The 18961-nt window shown below is 42.2% G+C and overlaps 1 protein-coding gene across 1 annotated transcript in view; it reads right to left on the reverse strand.

Moving 5' to 3' along the window:
* The window catches only part of LOC120313605 (zona pellucida-binding protein 1-like), a 62889-nt gene extending 58171 nt beyond the window's left edge, over nucleotides 1–4718 (reverse strand). Inside the window, exon 1 of the mRNA XM_039355686.1 lies at nucleotides 4658–4718. Coding sequence (XP_039211620.1) covers nucleotides 4658–4718 — 61 coding nt within the window. The remainder of the gene's footprint in view (nucleotides 1–4657) is intronic.
* Between the last annotated feature and the right edge of the window lie 14243 nt (nucleotides 4719–18961).

Below are 18961 nucleotides of genomic sequence, written 5' to 3' on the forward strand. Positions count from 1 at the left end.
GGTGAAGTCAGCTCTAGCTTCACAGAAGGGAAAGAAGAAGGGGGAGGAGGGTGGAGGGAGAGGAGATGAGATCAAGCAGGCTAACCATGAGCAGATCTACAACTGCTGTGGCAGCTACCTGTGCTGGCAGCAGCAAACAGGCAAGAAATGCAGCAGGGGAGGGGTCGCCCTCCACGAGGAATGAAAAAGAGCAGCAACGAAGAAAGGCAGCATCAGGAGGTGAGGCATGGAGGAAGGGAGATGGAGAGTGGAAGGATTCTTATGTGCTTTTGTGATTTGTGCAATGTGGGCTTTGTGTTCTTAAGGAATGTTTGGCAATTTCTATTTGACTGATGGTTGATTCTCGTGTTAGCTTCTATTGCTCTGCTATTGTTAGCTGTAGGTTTTGAAGTATTTTTCTCCTGAATGGATTTTGCCTATAGCATTCCTTTACTATGAATAGAGCCATTTGGGGAGGCTGCCTTAGCTGGCAGCCAGTACTTATTACATTTTTTTTCTTCCTTAAATGCAAGCTGCCAGCTCCTTAACTTTCCTTTCTAGCCAGTAGCTAATTCTTAAAGGGGAATGCTAGTTCACTCAGCAGCTTGTCTTTTCTGTCTCTGAGGCTTTTCCTTGTTTGAGGAATATATGGAAGAGGGAAAATACGGGAAGGGGGTTCAAATTCTTCCTTCAGAAGGAGATGGGAGTGAGAAAGAGGGAGGCAGGGTGGGAGGGAGGCAGGGTGGGAGGGAAGGAAGTCCCGCCTTAGCACTTGGCCACCAGCATCCCTGCCATTGACTTTGCTTGTCAAAAGATTACAAAAGGGGATCACATGACCCTGGGACACTGTGACCATCATAAATATGAATCAGTTGCCAAGCATCCAAATATAAATCACATGCTGGGCATGCTGCAATAGTCATAAGTGTGAAAAATGGTCATAAGTCATTTCAGTGCAATTGCAACTTTGAACGGGGTTTGTTTTTATTTTTTGGTCATCAAGTTTTTGGCACCTTGCTGGGTGCTACCTGAATATTGCCATATCCTAAAAGTGGTACAGTTAGTAAAAAGGTTGAAAACCCTGTGTTAGACCACTGCTACTCAACATTAAAAAATGTTTATCGCTCTCTACTACTGTGTTTCCCCAAAAGTAAGACCTACCCTGAAAATAAGCCCTAGCTTGATTTTTGGGGGTGGGCCTAATATAAGTCTTACCCCAAAATAAACCCTAGTTTTGGGGCAATCAAGCTAGGGTGGGGGTGGGGGAATGGAGCTTACCATTTCATCCTGGCCTCCCATGGATTGACACTTGCCTTGCCAGCCCACTTCTGCAGCTGAAGGAGCAGCTTATTTATTTATTTATTTATTTATTTATGAGACTTATATACCGCTTTTAAGTGCAAGCACTCTCTAAGCGGTGTACACCAGTAAGCAATGTATATATATATATATATATATATATATATATATTTACATTTACATTGCCCCCAACAATCTGGGTCTTCATTTTACCTACCCCGGAAGGATGGAAGGCTGAGTCAACCTTGAGCCAGTGAGATTTGAACTGCTGACCTGCTGAACACAGTCAGCTAAAGTGGCCTGCAGTACTGCACCCTAACTGCTGCGCCATGCAGCTTCATTCTGCAGCTGAGAATGGAACTCCAGCCTGCATTTCGCAGTCAGAGATCTTTCCAGAAGGCCTCTGCATCCAAGAACCGAGCTATGGATTCAGAAAAGCCTATGATTGTGAAATTCTCAGCTGTAGAAGGAAGCTGCTCCTTCGGTCATAGAAGAAGTGGGCTGGCTAGGCAGGGCTGGTGGTGCCACCATGGCGAGGTGAGTGGAAAAAACACAAACACACACAGCTGAAAATAAGACCTGGTGCCTCTTTTGGAGGCAAAAAAAAAAAAAAAAAAAAGACCAGGTTTTATTTTTGGGGAAACACAGTAAGAGCAGCTATGGGCCATGCTGATCATTCTATGATTCACCTTATACCTGTTTATAGACAGAGACTTAAAACTGTAAGACCTATGGTTAAAACAGTGAAGACTTGGACTGAGGAGGCGAAGTTAAAGCCTCAACTGCACAGACTGGAGTGTTTTTGAAGCTGCCTCAGCAGACTTAGATGAACTCATTGATACCGTGACATCATATGTTAGTTTTTGTGAGGACTTATGTGGCCCAATCAAAAGTTTGTTCATATACAGTAACAATAACCTTGGTTCACAGCTAAACTCAAATAGTTACATTATGCCAAAAAGGAAGCTTAGAGGAAAGGAGGTAAAATGTTGTACAATGAAGTCAGGAATGTATTAACAAGTGAGATCAGGGCAGAAAAAAGAAGCTACTCTGAAAAGTAGCTTAACAAATGAGCCATCAAAATGTGTGAAAAAACCTGAAAAAATATCATTATCTACAGCAGACCTCCCTTCCTTACTTTTGGTTGGTTGCTTATCTCTTTTGCATATAGATGTTGTTAATGTTTACATATTTATTGAAGGCTAATTTGTCAGTGCCAGGCTTCTAGAAATTCCCTGGCATTTTGGGACTTGGCTTAGTCTAGGATGGTCACATTTTTGCAATTGCAACCATTGTTAAGTCTGTCTATATGTTGTGAAAATAGAGTTTTCATTATGTCTTCTGACTATTAGTTGATGTTCATGGATGTGTTCTGCCAGTGTTCTGCCTGTTTGTCTTACATAGTGGTTCTTGCAGTCTTTATATTGCATGTTGTTTAGGTCATAATAGGATTAACCCACCACTATTAGAATACTAGAAGGGCACATTAAACCTCAGCTCAAAGCTCATGCCACAGCAACAAGAATAATTCCAAACACAAAAGCCCAAGAAGGTATAAAAACCCACCACTCCCAGCACCATATGGTCAGCTGCTCCAGAGTCATATTTCTGTGTGGTTCTGCTCTTCAATAAATTATAACCTTCTTTCTAAAACAGTCTCTATTCTGTTTATTCCCAGATTGAATTGGATCCTGATGAAGATTTTTCTTTCAACATTATCACGCCGGAAGGGAGATTATTTCACTGTTTATTCTTTTTTTTTTCCCCTTTGGCCATTATATTTACAATTCCATCCTTTTATAAACTATCCTGTTTAGATTTTGTAATGACAAATTAACTAAATTATTGTAATTTTTGTAAATTATCATAACCTGAAGTTGTGTTGGCATAATAGATTTTGTTGAAATGCTTCTCTATTTACCCATAATAATAACAGAATTAATTTGTAGTATGAATTTAACAACATTTTAAATAAAAGGTACTTTGGCCAAATAGTTATTTAAAGGTGAAATAAATATTCATAGCATAAAATCCATTCACCTCACTTTTGTTCAGAACAAAAATTAAATATTAGTATTTGTTATTTATTCAGTATGTCACCTATCTACTAATTTAATAATACTGTTCAAAATTATATTCCCTGAGTTTAAATGTTAACACAGATGAAATTTTTCTGTTGCTTCTCAAATTATTTTTACTAGTGTGCCAGGTACACTGCATTTGGGCTCACTGTATTCCTGCTAGAATGTCACAGTGGCAGGAACCTGGGAAGTGGGTAAGTGAACTGAAATTTTCACTACTAAGACTGTCTAGTGGCAAGAAAGCGAAATAAACTATTTGGGAATGATATCATTATTTATGTTACTGTATTACCCAGACAAGGAAAGAAATAATAAAAGAATGTACTCTCAAGGCACCAATTATGACATAATCTGCTTGAGGATAATGGGCATTATCATTATTCTTAGTGGGATTGGAATTCTGTCTGGAAGTTCTATCTAATAACTGGGGGAAAAAAATCAACAAACACCTAAATCAAAATTAGAAGACAAATTCATAAAATAAAATGTTTTAATGGTTCCAATTCTGTTGCAAAATAATTGTATCAAACTAGTTCTTATTCTCCAATAATTTATTTATCATAAATTTATGTCTTTTTTCTTACTTCAAAAATGCAAATTGCAAATGAAACAATTTAATAATAATCATTCTCCAATACACTATCATCAATATCAGTGAAAAACTGATTTTTGCTGAATTCATTTTGCTTACATGAAACCCACAAAATTTTTATATTGTTAATTGCGTAGCATAGCCTAGCATATTACTACTTTTAAAGAAACATGCAGCAGAGCCATTATTATGGAAATGAAGATATAATAACAACTTTTTTTGAAGAATCATAAAATTATATGAGCCTATCATATCTGCAAAAAAGGTATATCTCACATTATTTAATTTGCCACCATGTTAAAATTATATAGAAGCAAATCACCTGATTCAGTGTGGATTACTTTATAGCCGGGGCAGGGAATCATTTTGTGGCCAAAAATTCTACTTTATTTAAGAATTTTTCTAAAAAAAATCACCTGCAAGAATTGCAGAGCTTTTTTTATTAGTGCAATTATGTTCCTAGAGTGGAAATAATATATTTTGTTTTACTATTTCAGGCTTGAAATTTGAGGGTTGCCCCTTCTTTTATTCCCCAAAAGGAGAATGTTTACCAAAAACAGTCCTATGCTACCAAGTTTAATGACACAATGTGAAGATGGAAAAAAACATAAAATTGGAATTGGCCCAAAATATCTGGTTGCTCACCCTACACAAAAAAATTAAGAGCAGTATTTCTAATTTTGTTTACAAATGAATCAATAATTACCTTGAGTTATTCGTCCTACAGGACCAGTCCATTGATATTTTGGATCAATGATTCTTTGCATTAATAGTTTTTCAGTTAAACAGTTTAGAATAATTTTTTTTGAATCAATAACAACATATATTGGAACTAAAGTAGGAAAAATCACATGAGATACAAAATTATATACAATTTAATTAAAATAATGCAAATAATATCCCATAAAGGCTAATTTCTGTGAGGTGAATAAAAAGAATTTGGTGAATTACTTCATATTAGCTTACTCCAGTGAAAGGTTTTGTTTTTTCCATTAAAATAAATTACTAGAAAAGTATTAATATATTTTTGTTGTACGGAACAGAAGTTAAGAATACTTTTTTCTTTCCACAATGAACAATCTATGTATTAAATGCATAGACATTTGACGACTCTGGGATATAGAACCTATAATAAGAGAAGGAAGTAGAGAACACAATATTTTTCTGAGTTTTCTCAATCAGATGCATATATTTCACTCAAAGGTTTTTTAAGTATGGAAAATTAGACTTGAGAAATTATGCTTAGAATGAGAGTAGAGGATAATTCTGGAATTAGAAACTGGAAGAAAGGAGATGATCTTCAGTCAAATATGGAACTGCTACTCCGGGTGCTATAAAAATGGGTCTAGGGGCTTAATGCTCTAAACTAAAGAGAAAAATTATAAATTCTGAGAAAAATGGCTTCATGTATTTTTTCTCATATAATAAACCAGACAGAGAAGAACAAAAAAGAACACATGGCCAATTCTGAGCATTAAAAAAAGGAAAATGGACTCGCAAAGTTTTACATTTGACATTAATTTAGTCTTCAGAGAAACACTATAGTTAATGTGTGGTGCTAAAAACATTTACTTTTGAGCAAATAATATTTATTAATAAAAGCAATAAATATCTATTTATTGTGAGCAACGGATCATTAATATCCCCTTCAAAGATGAAATGCTTCAGCCTGCTTTATTTTCATCCTACTTTTCCCTCAAGGAATTAATATAAATGTAAATTAATTGCACTAGAGACATGGATGTGGACTGGGACTTGCTTGGCCGTGGAGTTTATTGAGTGACTTGGACTTGTCATTATTTGTCATCCTGGGGTATCTTAATTCAGAAGGGCCAAGATAATCTAAAAGGAATTCTGCCATTCTTTACTTCTATGAGGAAAGTGAGCACTTTCAGTGTTTAACAATTTTAGCAAAAATAAATGTCAATTTGTAGGATATAGTAGGATGAGCTGCCATGGCAGAGACTGTGCTGTCATTTCTTCTCTACAGCTTTAATGTTTTGTCTGCCTGCCTGCCAGATGCATAAGAGGAATTGTGCAGGCAGTTAGAAAGTTCTTGTTTTCCCTAAGAACTTTCCTGAACAAATACATCTACCTTTTGAGTAAGATTTGTAAGATTACAAAAAGGAGAAGTTGAGAAAAATGAAAGCAAGACTAAAAATTAGGCCCTAGTTTAAAATGGTTGAAGACATATTTTTTATAGAGGTAGTCCTTGCTTAATAGCAATAGCACTTAGACTTATATACTGCTTCACATTGCTTGCTGGAACTGGAATTTTCATTGCTAAGTGATGTGATTATAAAGTGTGATGTCACATAGCTGCCATCAGACATAATATATTTGTTGTAGAGGCAGTCCTGCTTAGTGTGCTGTTTAGGCAGTCTCCAGTTACTGTTGTTTAAGCATCTGACTGTTGTCATCTGACTGTAACTTCTGACCCACTGACTTTGCTTGTGGGAAACCAAGAGGTCAGGTCACCAGTCATGATTATGATTGTAGAGTTGTAGGGATGTCTTTGCAACCTAGTACAGGTGCTGAATGAATGGTTATTAACTGACAATCACTATAGGTGTATATAATCTATGTGGAATTTTATTTAACATTTAGGGGCAAAGACGGCATTGGCTCCTCTCAGCTTGAGGTGTAATAATTAAACAATACTATTGATATCCAAGGTAAAAAAGAGTAATGCCTGGGGCAACTCAAATAACATGTACCTATGTTAAAAAATATTCTCTTTTTGCTTACCATTCCAAGTAGTGTTTTCTTTTGTTGCATATCACTCTGGGCTTCCTCAAGCATATCATTTTTTTCTTAGCACAAAAAATCTATTAAGGCAAGTGTGCACCACTTTTCTTGGCTTGAGGAGGGGGTGGTGGCTAAAGTTTTATAACTTATATATAAGCAGCAGAGAAAATGCCAGTAATCATTAGATCACTGGATTGAATAGGCACTATTTGTGTAACTTCGAAAAGCTTATGGCACCTATTTTAAACATTTACCCATTCTCCCTTCATGCGACTGAACATTTCAGCTTCACTAATCCTAGGATAACTTTGGGGAGACTGCAGATCACAAATAGGAACTAGGAAATTTACAATAACCTTTGTTTGCTGTCTACTCCTATCATAAGAAATGGAAAAAATCTATAATGTTTTCAGTTACAGTGACAGAACTTCTCTATTGGAAATATTTAAAGACTCTATAGGTGTAATTTAAGACTTATGATTAATTCTGTATATATTCATATTATAAATTGACAAAATTGCCTCTTCATAAATTGCCCTCTTATGTGTAATTAAATAATGCTTTACTGATTTAATCTTATTTTTTGTGTTCATAGGATGCACTAAGCTGCAGAGTAACTGCATAGGCTTTTTTCATTCAAGATCTAGGTAAAAATAGGACTAGTTTATGATATAGGACTGGTAGAGATAATTTTATTCAGAGAAACCCCATTTTGTTGAAAAACATTCATGTTTCTGTCTTTGTGACCTCTCATTCTTGGGCCTCAGATCCTTTCCCTAAAATTCCTGCAAAGCTAGGTGATAATCTTACGAAAGAACATGTACCACCCTGAAGAAGGGTAGCAATGGAAAGAAGGCTGGGCCCGCTTCCTATTGTAAACAGATTAGTCAAAATGCCCTAACATCCCCTGTTGCAGATAAATTAACTAGAAAATTTTGCATACTTAATTATCAGCCTCATAAGTTATGGACTGATGGGAGAGGGCTGTAATGTTTTAGTAATGAACCCACTTTCTGGGAGGACCATCTTCTATCAGGGGCATGAATACTCTGTTGCTTATTGTCTATTGCTGGCTAATGATCATGTGCCTCTGTTTTCCAAAAGTGTATAAAAGCTATATTAATTTATGAATTGGGGGGGGGTGTTTCTTGATTTGTTAGTTGTCCCAGGATACCTCTTTGCACTGCACAAAATAAACAGGTTATAATTTCCCACCTTATGTGACAATAGACTACTGTCAAGTGCAGGAAATCAGAAGTTCAGGCAGTTCAAATGAATATAAAGGTTTACTTCACATTTATGCTCTTTACAATAATCTGAACTACTAATAGACAAAGCAAATTAGTGGTAGTTAAGGGTCAATAGAATTTAAAGTGGGCTGGACTTAAATATCTTTGAGTGCGAAGGGACTAAAGACTGCTGATGCATTAGACCCCTCCTTCAGCCTCAGCCTTACATCTGTTTTGCACCAGAGGAAAAGAAATCCAGCATTTGATTGGACCAATTCATGGTTTTGCCTTCAATGGTTTTGTGGGCCTCAGCCATAAATGCAGTAAAAAGACAGTTTTTAAACAGCTGTCTAAAATCAACAAATGAAAAAAAATATGTTACCAATTCTTTCTTCTGTTCCAACTATTTGAATAGAGGTTTGCTGAGTTCCTGAGGCAGAAATAATGGATTTGTACAGAGTTTTTGTTTTTTGTGATATACTTCTAATTTCTCTCTTCAGATATATTCCTTTTTTCCTTAAGTGGCACATTTTATTCATAAAACATGGACTTCCAACTACTACATAAGAAATAACAAAGAAACAAAATAAATCAAAACATAATTCTACAAAGCATATTATAATTTTAATTAAAATAATTAGATCATCCTCATAACTGTAGATTACTTATCTAACAAAATATTGTAGATTTCTGAAATAATATGCTCACTTTGACCAGTCAAAGATATATTTTCTTAGTGACAGTTCCATCAACTAATGTCTAGAAAATGAACAAAATTAACATAGTTTCACTTGTTCTCCTTCCACTAAATGTTGAGTCCTCGGATCAATGGCGAATGAATACAGAACATCCTGTGGTTCCAACAGCTCTTTATTGAAGTCTTTTCCACTCCGTCACAGCTCTGAGTCTCGCAGGCCTCTCAGACTCCTTTTTAACAACGTCCCCGGGCAGAATGGTAACAATTAGGCACACTCCACGCCTCGCGCATGCGCGTGAAGCCGGCGCCAGCCAGTCTGGTCCCGGGCAGCCTGCAACTGCCTGGGACCATTGCAACATTCCGAGCCTGCCTTTGCAGGCTCAGGACACAACACCCCTTCCCCCCCGGATGAGATGCAATACCCACACCACAAATGGTACCGGGCTATAGTTCTGGGATTAATACCCACTGCCCATACTTCCATTTTCCACAACAGCAGGCACCCTCTCACTTTTTCTGCTTTGCCAGCAGGGTTACAAAGTCCTCAAGATACTTGGGAGATCTTTTTACTCTCTGTGACCTCCTTAGATTCTGAGAATCCTCTATTTCCTCTTGTACAGAGGATGACATGGAGTTGCCCCCTCTTTCAAACCCTGGTGGTCCCCGTGAACTGTGCCCCATTGCCTGGTCTGCTTGCTTGCCCACCGGGCTCGTCAGACTAGGCCTTTGCTCCCCCATGAACCTGGTTGACCTGCCTAATTGTAGGCTCTCAGGCCCCTCTGTAAGCCTGCCACTGTTTGGCATTTCTGTAGAGCCCTCCGAGCCCACAATGGACCTATCAAGGGAACGCATCCCTTCACTCCCAAGCCCCATATCGGGATTGTCTGGGGTTTCTGCAGTGCCCCAAAACTCAGTTGCCCCCCAATCTATGCCGGAGGTCCCAGAATTGGGATTTGCCTCTCCGACCACCTCCCTGTGTGAAGGCTTCCTTCTGGAAACAGTAGCAGTACTGGGCCAACTTGACTGTTTGTGTGCCAGCTCTCTTGCAATGTTTGGGTTATTGGGATGCTCCCGGTTATTCTCCCTGACTGGAGTGTTGAATGGTAGTTGTGAATGATGAGTATGCCCCCTGGGTGACTCCCTGGCTGGAGTAGGCACTGGTGCCTGTGTGATTTCTTGTTCCCTTGAATTCCTGTTTGGAACACTTGTGGAACCTTGGAACAGGCCATCTGTGGCCTCTCTGTTTGGCCCCGGCTACTGCCAACACCCTTCCCTTTGCCAATAGTGGTCCCCCTCCCCCCCTGGAGAAAGCCCAGGCGTTCCAGAGGGTAAGTCCAGTCTCGTACGCAGCTGATCAATATGCTGCTGAAGAACACAACCATCATCCAAGGAGACCTCGTATGACAAAGGGCCAGTAACCTTGCATACTACAGCAGGAACCCACAAGTGACCAGGCCCGTAGTTCCGGGTCCATACAGGGGCACCCACTTGCAGATACCGCGGTGCCCTGGGTTGGGTGACCTTAGGAGGCAGTCTGTCCGGGTGCAACCTGTCAAGTTTGGTGATCAGTTTGCGCCCCCAACGGAGTTCAGCTGGGCTCTTCCCAGTGGAAGTTGAAGGTGTGGTGCAGTAAGCAAGAAGAAAGTCTGCCAACCTGTGATGCCAGTCCCAGTAGGTCAGTTTCTTTAAAGCATCCTTGGTGATGCGGACCATCCGTTCAGCCATACCGTTGGTGGAAGGGTGGAATGGTGCAGAAGTGGCATGACGAATCATGTTGGCCTGTAAGAAAGCATGAAACTCGAAAGAAGTGAATTGAGGACCATTGTCAGACACCAGGACATCAGGGAGCCCATGTGCAGCAAAAATCCCCCTCAGTACTTGAAAGGTCTTGGCAGCAGTGATTGAAGAGACAGGTACAACCTCAAGCCACTTTGAATAGCTGTCAACAAGGACCAAGAAGAATTGACCCTGAAAGGGCCCAGCGTAATCAATGTGCACCCTAGACCAAGGTGACTGTGTTTCCTCCCATTTATGAACAGGAGCCTGGGGCATTTCCAGGCGTGAGCGCTGACACAAGTGGCATCCGTGCACCTGAGCCTCTATTTCCCTGTCTAACCCTGGCCACCACAAATGGCTTCGCGTAAGCGCCTTCATTCTGACAATGCCAGGATGGCCCTCATGAAGGGAAGCCAAGACCCTAGGCCTCATTGAGGTAGGAATAACAACTCTGCTGCCCCACAGCAGACAATCCTGAAAAGTAGATAACTCATGTTTCTTAAGCCAGAAACTCTGAAACTCAGTACCTGGACAACTCTCTGGCCATCCAGACAAAACCCAGGACAATACACAAGTGAGTGTGAGGTCTGTGGCTGATTCAGCAGCCACATCCCTGGCATTTAAAGGCAACTTAGGCAACGCCTGAATGGAAAGAATGTTGATGGCAGGGGCAGGGTCAGCCTCTACCATTTGTAAAGGTAATCTGCTAAGGCCATCAGCATGACCCATTTCTTTGCCAGGTTTGTGAACCAAAGAAAAGTCATAGGCTGACAGAAAGATGGACCATCTCAGCATTCTGGGGGAGATGATATGTGGGGTTTGTTTGTTTGTAGTAAACAACCCAACAGAGGCTTATGGTCAGTGTAGACCGTGAAGTGTCTGCCATATAGAAAATCATGGAATTTTTAATTCCAGCAACAATGGCCAAGGTTTCTCTATCTATCTGAGCGTAGTTTTGCTCAGCAGAAGAGTAATATTCAACAGGAACCTGAGTTCCATCAGGTCTTAGATGGCTAAGTACTGCTCCCACCCCATAAGGGGAAGCATCACAAGCGATGCACACAGGAAGAGTTTCATTAAATGTGCAAGCACATCATTTGTGCTTGCACATTTTAACCTCATTGAAGCTTGCTTCATGTGCTTGTGACCACTGCCACACTGCCTGTTTGTCCAAGAGCCGATGAAGTGGCTCAGCTACATTAGCTTTGTTAAGTATGAATGCATTGTAGAAGTTCAAGAAGCCCAGAAAAGCTTGTAATTCAGCTTTAGACTTAGGCCTAGGAACCTGCAGGATAGCCTTTAATTTAGACTCAGCAGGGTGAATGTCCTTGGCATCTATTCTGAATCCCAGGAAATCTGTAGAAGACACTCCAATTTTACATTTGTCTTTTTAAAGCTTGAGGCCTGTTTTCCTGAAATGCAGCAGAACAGCCCTCAACCTCTCAGCTAAATTTTGAGTGGATTCTCCTGCTATTAAGACATCATCAAAATAGGGGCAAACCCCTGGTATATCTCTCAGGGTGTTTTCCATTACGCTTTGGAAAATTCCAGGAGCCACATTTACTCCAAATTGTAGTCTTTTGACTTTGAATGCCCCCCTATGAGTTACAATAGTTTGTGCTTCAGCAGCAGCTTCATCAACAGGTAACTGTTGATAAGCCTGTGCTAAGTCAAACTTTGCAAAAACATGCCCCCCCTTGAGGAAGGCCAAATGTGACTGACTACAGGTACAGGGTATGCATGCTGTTGCAATGCCTTGTTTAGAGTGCATTTGTATCTGCACAGATGCGAATGTCCCCATTAGCCTTAAGAGGCGTGACTATGGGAGTTTCCCAAGGACTTGAGTCAACAGGTTCTAAGACACCTTGCTGAATCAATTTGTCCAATTCAGCATCAATTTTCCCTTTCAAAGCAAAGGGTACTCTCCTTGCCTTTACTCTGATAGGAGTGACAGTGGGGTCCAGTTTCAAGGAAACTGGGGGGCCTTTGTATGCTCCCAGCTGAGGGCTGAAGACATCTGCAAATTCTTTGCAGACTTCCTATAGACCTAATGTTTGCAAACTGTGAAGCCCTGTAACTTGTATTCCCAAGGCCTCAAACCAATCGAGTCCAATGAGACTCGTGCGCTCACCTCCAACTTCCAATACATCTAATGGACCTTTAAAATCCTTGTATTGTATATTAAGGGTGGCCTCCCCCTTAACACACACCTTGGAATTTTGGAAGTCCGTTAAGACTATATTGGATGGCCTAAGCTTGGCCTGGAACCCACTGCTAGAGCAAATCTTTCTGAATGTGTGAATGGAAATAATTGAAAGTGCAGACCCAGTGTCTAGTTCCATAACCAATGGAACTCCTTGCAACTTCCCCTTAAGTGACAGTTTCTTTTTAAGTGGCTTGTATGTGCCTGTCCTATAAATGCTTCTACGTGATGCACAGAAACCCACCCTGTTTTGGCTGGGGAACCTGGTACCTTTCAAGTGCAATTCTTCTCGGGGTTTTACCTTCTGACGGCCTGGACACACAGCTGCTATGTGGCCTTGCTTTCCACATTCTCTACAGATTGCAGAACGGAACCTGCAGTCGGTCCTCTTGTGGCGACCTCCACACCCAAAGCACTTGGGCACAGCTGAAGACTTTTCTTTGCCTTCCTTCTGCTTCCTTTCTTTGGCTGGGTAGAGATGATCCACCTCATCTTCAGGAACTTCTTCCGAGCTCTCCTGGACTCCCTCATGGTGCACGGAGACGGCTTCTGGGTTGTTCCTGATAGGCCTCATGTTCTTCTAAGTCTTTAAAATCACAAGGCTTAGCTGCCCTTCTCAAGGCTGCAATGTATTCTTTAGCTGATTCACCAGCTCTTTGATCCCTCTGTTCAAAAGTGTGTCTCCACGCAATAACAGACAACTGGAGCTGAAAATGTTCCTTCAATAATTTTTTAAAATCTGTATAAGTGACAGATTCAAGGGGAGCAGGGGCTGCTAAATTTTCAGCAATTTCAAATGCATCTTGACCACAGACACACAGCAAAGTAGCGGCCTTCAAGCCATCTTCTCTTACTTGATTTACTCTAAAGTAATTTTCTACTCTGGCAACATAAGACTCCCATCTTTCTGGGTGCGTGACATCAAATTCAGACAGTCTCCCTATATTCGCCATTCTTGCTTCTTGTAAGGAAGAGGTCTATCAGCCAGCTTATCTCCAGTGATGCTGTATTGGCAGGCCAGGTGCTGAATTTAACGCCGTCTTCCTCTCTTCAGGACTCCTGGGTAAGCTTACAATTCTTCTTTTATTTGTTGTAAGCTATCCCACCTTCGTTGCCAGTGTTATGTCCTCGGATCAATGGTGAATGAATACAGAACATCCTGTGGTTCCAACAGCTCTTTATTGAAGTCTTTTCTACTCTGTCACAGCTCTGAGGCTTGTAGGCCTCTCAGACTCCTTTTTAACAACGTCCCCGGGCAGAATGATAACAATTAGGTGTGCTTTGCGCCTCGCGCATGCGCGTGAAGCCGTTGCCAGCCAGTCTGGTCCCGGGCAGCCTGCAACTGCCCGGGACCATTGCAACGTCCCGAGCCTCAGGACACAACACTAAACATTAAGAAATAAAAAGCAACTTAAAGAAAATAAACAACTCACTGAAGAAAAACATACTGCAATCTTTTGGTGTGAAGAAAATTGTTGGAATACAATAAGAAGAAAAGAATTGAAATAGTTCAAGAGAAGGCATGAATGTTTCAAATATGGAATTAACAGTACATTTGTCAAATCAGAAGGAAATCAGTTCAAATAAATATAAAGATTTATTAAAAGAATCTACTAATGGTCAAAGCAAATTGACAGTAGACAAGAATCAATGGAATCTCTTGTGGGTGTGAAAGGACTCAAGACTGATGAAGTGTTTGGCCCATCCCTTGGGCTCAGCCTGGTAATTGCCTATAATACTCTACTGCAATCTGATCAAAATATCTCTTCAGACAGATAAACATAATAATCTCTATTACTTGTGGTTACAAATCCCACTTCTTGGGTATTGTGGAAGGACTGGCTGCCTGAACTGATTACAAGCACTGGTGTTCCTTTCCTTCTCTTCTTGTCCCCACCCCCAATATCAGCATAAACCAACTGCCAATCAAACAGTAGGAGGAAGGAGAGAAGGCAAGGTGGTTATTGGGAAATTCTGTAAGCCCAAGCGTCATGAAGAAAGGATAAAATTAAAGCATAGTTAGTGTCAGAATCCAATTATATTTCATCTTTAATCATCAAATATAGAAAACCCCAATTCTGCCTTCTCTGGATTCTGCCATAAGAGGGAGAGAAGAGGGAGAACAAAGGGGCTTTATGGCCCTCACTTCCTTCAGTATGAAGGAATGTGTTTATTGCAACCTCAAAGAGTTTGAATGTAAATAGCACCAAAGAACCTTACCATGACAAAGGGGCTATTTACCTTTCATGTAGTTTATTTGAAGTCTCCATCCAGAAGGACGGAAGAAAGCATCAAAGGGGTGGAATTGTGATGCCTGAAACTATCACTGGAAGGGGGGGGTGATTGGGTGGGACTGCTGGGGAACCCCTTAAAACCTTGAATGGGAGAGCTTGGACCCCAAGTCCTGTCTAGCCCGCCTGCAACCACTTCTTCTTAATAAAGGATTCCTGTTGGAAGAATTATTCCAAGAGTTCTGTCTTCTTAAGATGCAAAGTGGGGTGGGTCCTTACATTAGACAGGACTTGCAAAATTAATCCACCTGGAAGGGAGACCCTTGCCGGGGGATTTTGCAAAAATTTACCATGTCAGACAATGGAGCAAGAGAGGGGGAAAACTCCCTGGAAAGAGAGCCGCTGACCCAGTTGGAACCTTGCCAGATGTTGGGATCCGAGAGGTCAGATTCCTCAGGGAGAAGAAGTGGTGGAGACACAGGACCACAAGCCTCGCTGGTCGATGGGCGTTGGAAAGAAAAGTGAGTGGGGAAAGGAATCAAGAAAGGTGACCCTGAGACGGGGGACCAAGCAACCAGAATGGAAGCAGGAGATGGAGAAATCCCTGCACGCAAGTGAAGAGGGAGAAAGCTGGGCACCGTACTCAGACTGGATCCTAGAGAAAGCTATTGACCTGATGAAGAGAACTCTCAGCTCCCTAGGAGAGGAGAATCCTGAGCCCTACGGCCGCCCCAGCTCCTGGAGCCGCAAAGGGAGAGACACCGAGGGGGACGTGGAACCTGCAACCCCGGGGACATCTACTGATCCAGTAGCCCCCACCCCCTACCAGACCACAGATGGCAATCTGGATGGAAGACACTACCACCAACAACGGAGGCACCGATCCATTCCAAGACGTCCACCGTTGGAGGTGAAATTCAAAGGGGAGCCAATGCTTGGGGTTTTTCCTAACCCAAGTCCTCAGCTACATGGAGGAATACGGGCAGGACATTCCCAGCGACAAAGCCCGCATCCGGATTGTGCAATCTGCCCTGGATGGACCGGCTGCAGATTGGGTGGTGAACTTGCATGACTCCAATGCCCCAGAACTCAGTAACTTCAACCGTTTCATGTACTCTTTGAGAAGACGATTTGAAGACCCCCTGGCTGATCGCAAAGCCCGTGAAAGGATAAAAACGATGAGGCAAGGCAAACGCCCGGTGGCTGAATATACACAAGAATTCCGGGCCATTGCCAGCAAACTGAATTGGCCAGAAGACATCCTCCTTAGCCATTTCAAAGACGGACTAAACTATGATCTATATGATGCTTGCCTGCCCCGAGGGGACCCACACCGACTTGAGGAATGGTACGTCTTGGCAGAGGAAGCAGAGATCGACATATTGAAGAGGCACCGCCGAGGAAAACAATGGAGCCGCCCCCCGCCTGAGCTGACACACCAACCGGTGAAATCATCGGATACAGCCAAGAAGCAAATGGGGTGTTTCAAGTGCGGAAGAGAAGGGCATCGAGCTGTAGAATGCCGCTCAAAGGCCCCCCAGCACAACCCAGACAGATCCCCAATCAACAAATCCGGAAAGTCTTCAGCTAAGCCAAAAGAAACGGCCATGAGAATGATGGAAATTGCAGAACCCCCCACTCCTGCTCACCAAGGGGAAAGAACTCCAGCCTACACCACAGGGCCGGTGGATACCTCAGATGACAGCTCGGAGGGCGAACCCCTGGTAAGTGGATGCATCACACCCATCTTCAAAACAGTGACTATATTAATCCCCCCCATGCCCGAAGCTGTGAAGGTGAAAGCCTTAATAGACTCTGGCTGCACCCGCTGCCTCATTAGCCCAACACTAGTGGGGAATCTGGGCATCCCATCCAGGAGACTGGAACAACCAATCTCATTTGGCCAGTTAGATGGATCCATAGCAGGGGGGGTGCCAGCTACCCTAGCCACTCTACCAATACACCTCTCCCTGGGCAAACATGAAGAGGACATAACGTTTGTGGTGACCCCAGGTATGGAATGCCCAATGATTCTAGGAATGGAATGGTTGAAAAAATGGAACCCCTGGGTAAATTGGAGGACGACAGAAATCAAATTCCCGAAGGGGGACCCTATGGACTTAAAACCCCAAGGGAGGCTACCAGAATCAAGAATAGAAAAAGCATCCATAGGAGAGGAAAAAAGATTAACAGAAATACCAGAGGAATATAGAGACCTTGCTGAAGTCTTCAGTGAGGAGAGGGCGAATGAGCTTCCCCCCACCGACCCACAGACTGTACCATTGAATTCAAGCCTGGGGCAAAACTCCCGAAGCCCAGATTATACTCCATGAGCCCAAAGGAGAAGGAGGAAATGGAAAGATTTATAAAAAAAAACCTGGAGAGAGGTTTCATTGAGCCAGCCAAGCCTAAAGTGGCTGCCCCGGTCCTTTTTAGAGAGAAGAAGGATGGCTCCTTACGTTTATGCGTGGATTATAGGGTCCTGAATACAATCAGTGAAAGCAACCTATACCCTCTGCCCCTCATGAAGGACATGCTGTCACACCTATCGAAAGGGAAAATTTTTTCTAAACTGGACCTAAGGGAAGCTTACTATCGCGTGAGAATTAAGGAAGGGGACGAATGGAAGACTGCATTTAACTGCCCCATGGGGTGCTATCAATTCAAAGTCTTGCCATTTGGATTACAAGGGGGCCCTGCAGTCTTTATGCAATTAATCAATGACGTTCTAAGGGAGCACCTGTTTAAGGGGGTCCTTGTTTACTTGGACGACATTCTTATCTTTACTGAAACAAAAGAGGAACACGTCAACCTTGTCAGGGCAGTTTTAAAGAAGCTGCGAGCCGCCCACCTATATGCCAAACTCTCAAAATGCGAATTCCACCAGGAAAGGATAGACTACCTAGGCTATCGCATATCCCCACAGGGCATTGAAATGGACCCAGAGAAGGTCAAAGCAGTATTAGATTGGGCACCACCCCGCACAAGAAAGCAACTACAAAGTTTCCTGGGCTTTGCAAACTTTTACCGCCAATTCATCCCCTCATTTGCCCAGATAGCCTTGCCCCTCACTAACTTACTAAAAATGAAGGGAGCATCCTCAGTAAAACCTAGCCAGCCACTAACATGGACAATGGAATGCCAAGCAGCGTTTGAGAGACTAAAGAGACTTTTTTCTGCCGAACCAGTACTAAGACACCCAGACATGGACAAGCCCTTCGTAATACAGGCAGATGCAAGTGATGTGGCAGTGGGGGCTGTGCTATTACAAGAAAATGATGATGCAGTATTGCAACCCTGTGCATATACATCCAAGAAACTCACGGAAACAGAACAGCGCTGGCCCGTATGGGAGAAGGAGGCTTATGGGATACGTTGGGCATTACTCACGTGGCGACAGTTCCTGGAAGGCAACAAAATCCCCTTCCAGGTGTGGACTGATCACAAAAATTTGGAAGCCCTGAAAACTTCCAGGAAACTCAATCCCAAACAAGCCCGCTTGTCCCAGCATTTTCACCAATTCCAATTTAAGCTCAAACATTTACCAGGAAGAAAGAACTTCCTGGCAGATGCACTATCTCGCATGCCCCAATATAACAGCGCACGAACCACAGACTCTAGACCAATAATGGCAGAGTCACAACTGGCAGCGCCAGTAACCACAAGAACCCAAGCCAAAATAAAACCACAACTGGACAGCCAAACTGGGATTGAATTCAGAAAAAGTTTGGAAACAGATGAATGGTTCCAGAAAAACAAACATGTGTGCACAATGAGAGACGGGTTGCCTTGGGTAGGGGAAAAGTTATATATACCAACAACTCAAAGAGTAACTTTCATGCACCTTTGCCATGACACAAAATCAGCAGGGCATTTTGGATTTGTAAAAACTTTACATTTAATTAAACGGCAATTTTGGTGGCCATCCATGAAAAAGGACATTGAAAGTTATATAGCCAGTTGTCCAAAATGTGCCACGGCAAAGAGGTTGCAAGGGAAAGTGCCAGGACTATTGCAAACAGTGGCAAGTCCCTCAGCCCCCTGGAGAGAAATAGCCATGGATTTTATAGTGGAATTGCCAGAAAGCAATGGGAATACTGTGGTCTGGACGGTCACGGACTTGTTT

Source organism: Crotalus tigris, unplaced genomic scaffold (genome assembly GCF_016545835.1).
Source record: "Crotalus tigris isolate CLP2741 ecotype Arizona unplaced genomic scaffold, ASM1654583v1 scf7180000018730.549990, whole genome shotgun sequence".
In the NCBI taxonomy this organism is placed as follows: domain Eukaryota; kingdom Metazoa; phylum Chordata; class Lepidosauria; order Squamata; family Viperidae; genus Crotalus; species Crotalus tigris.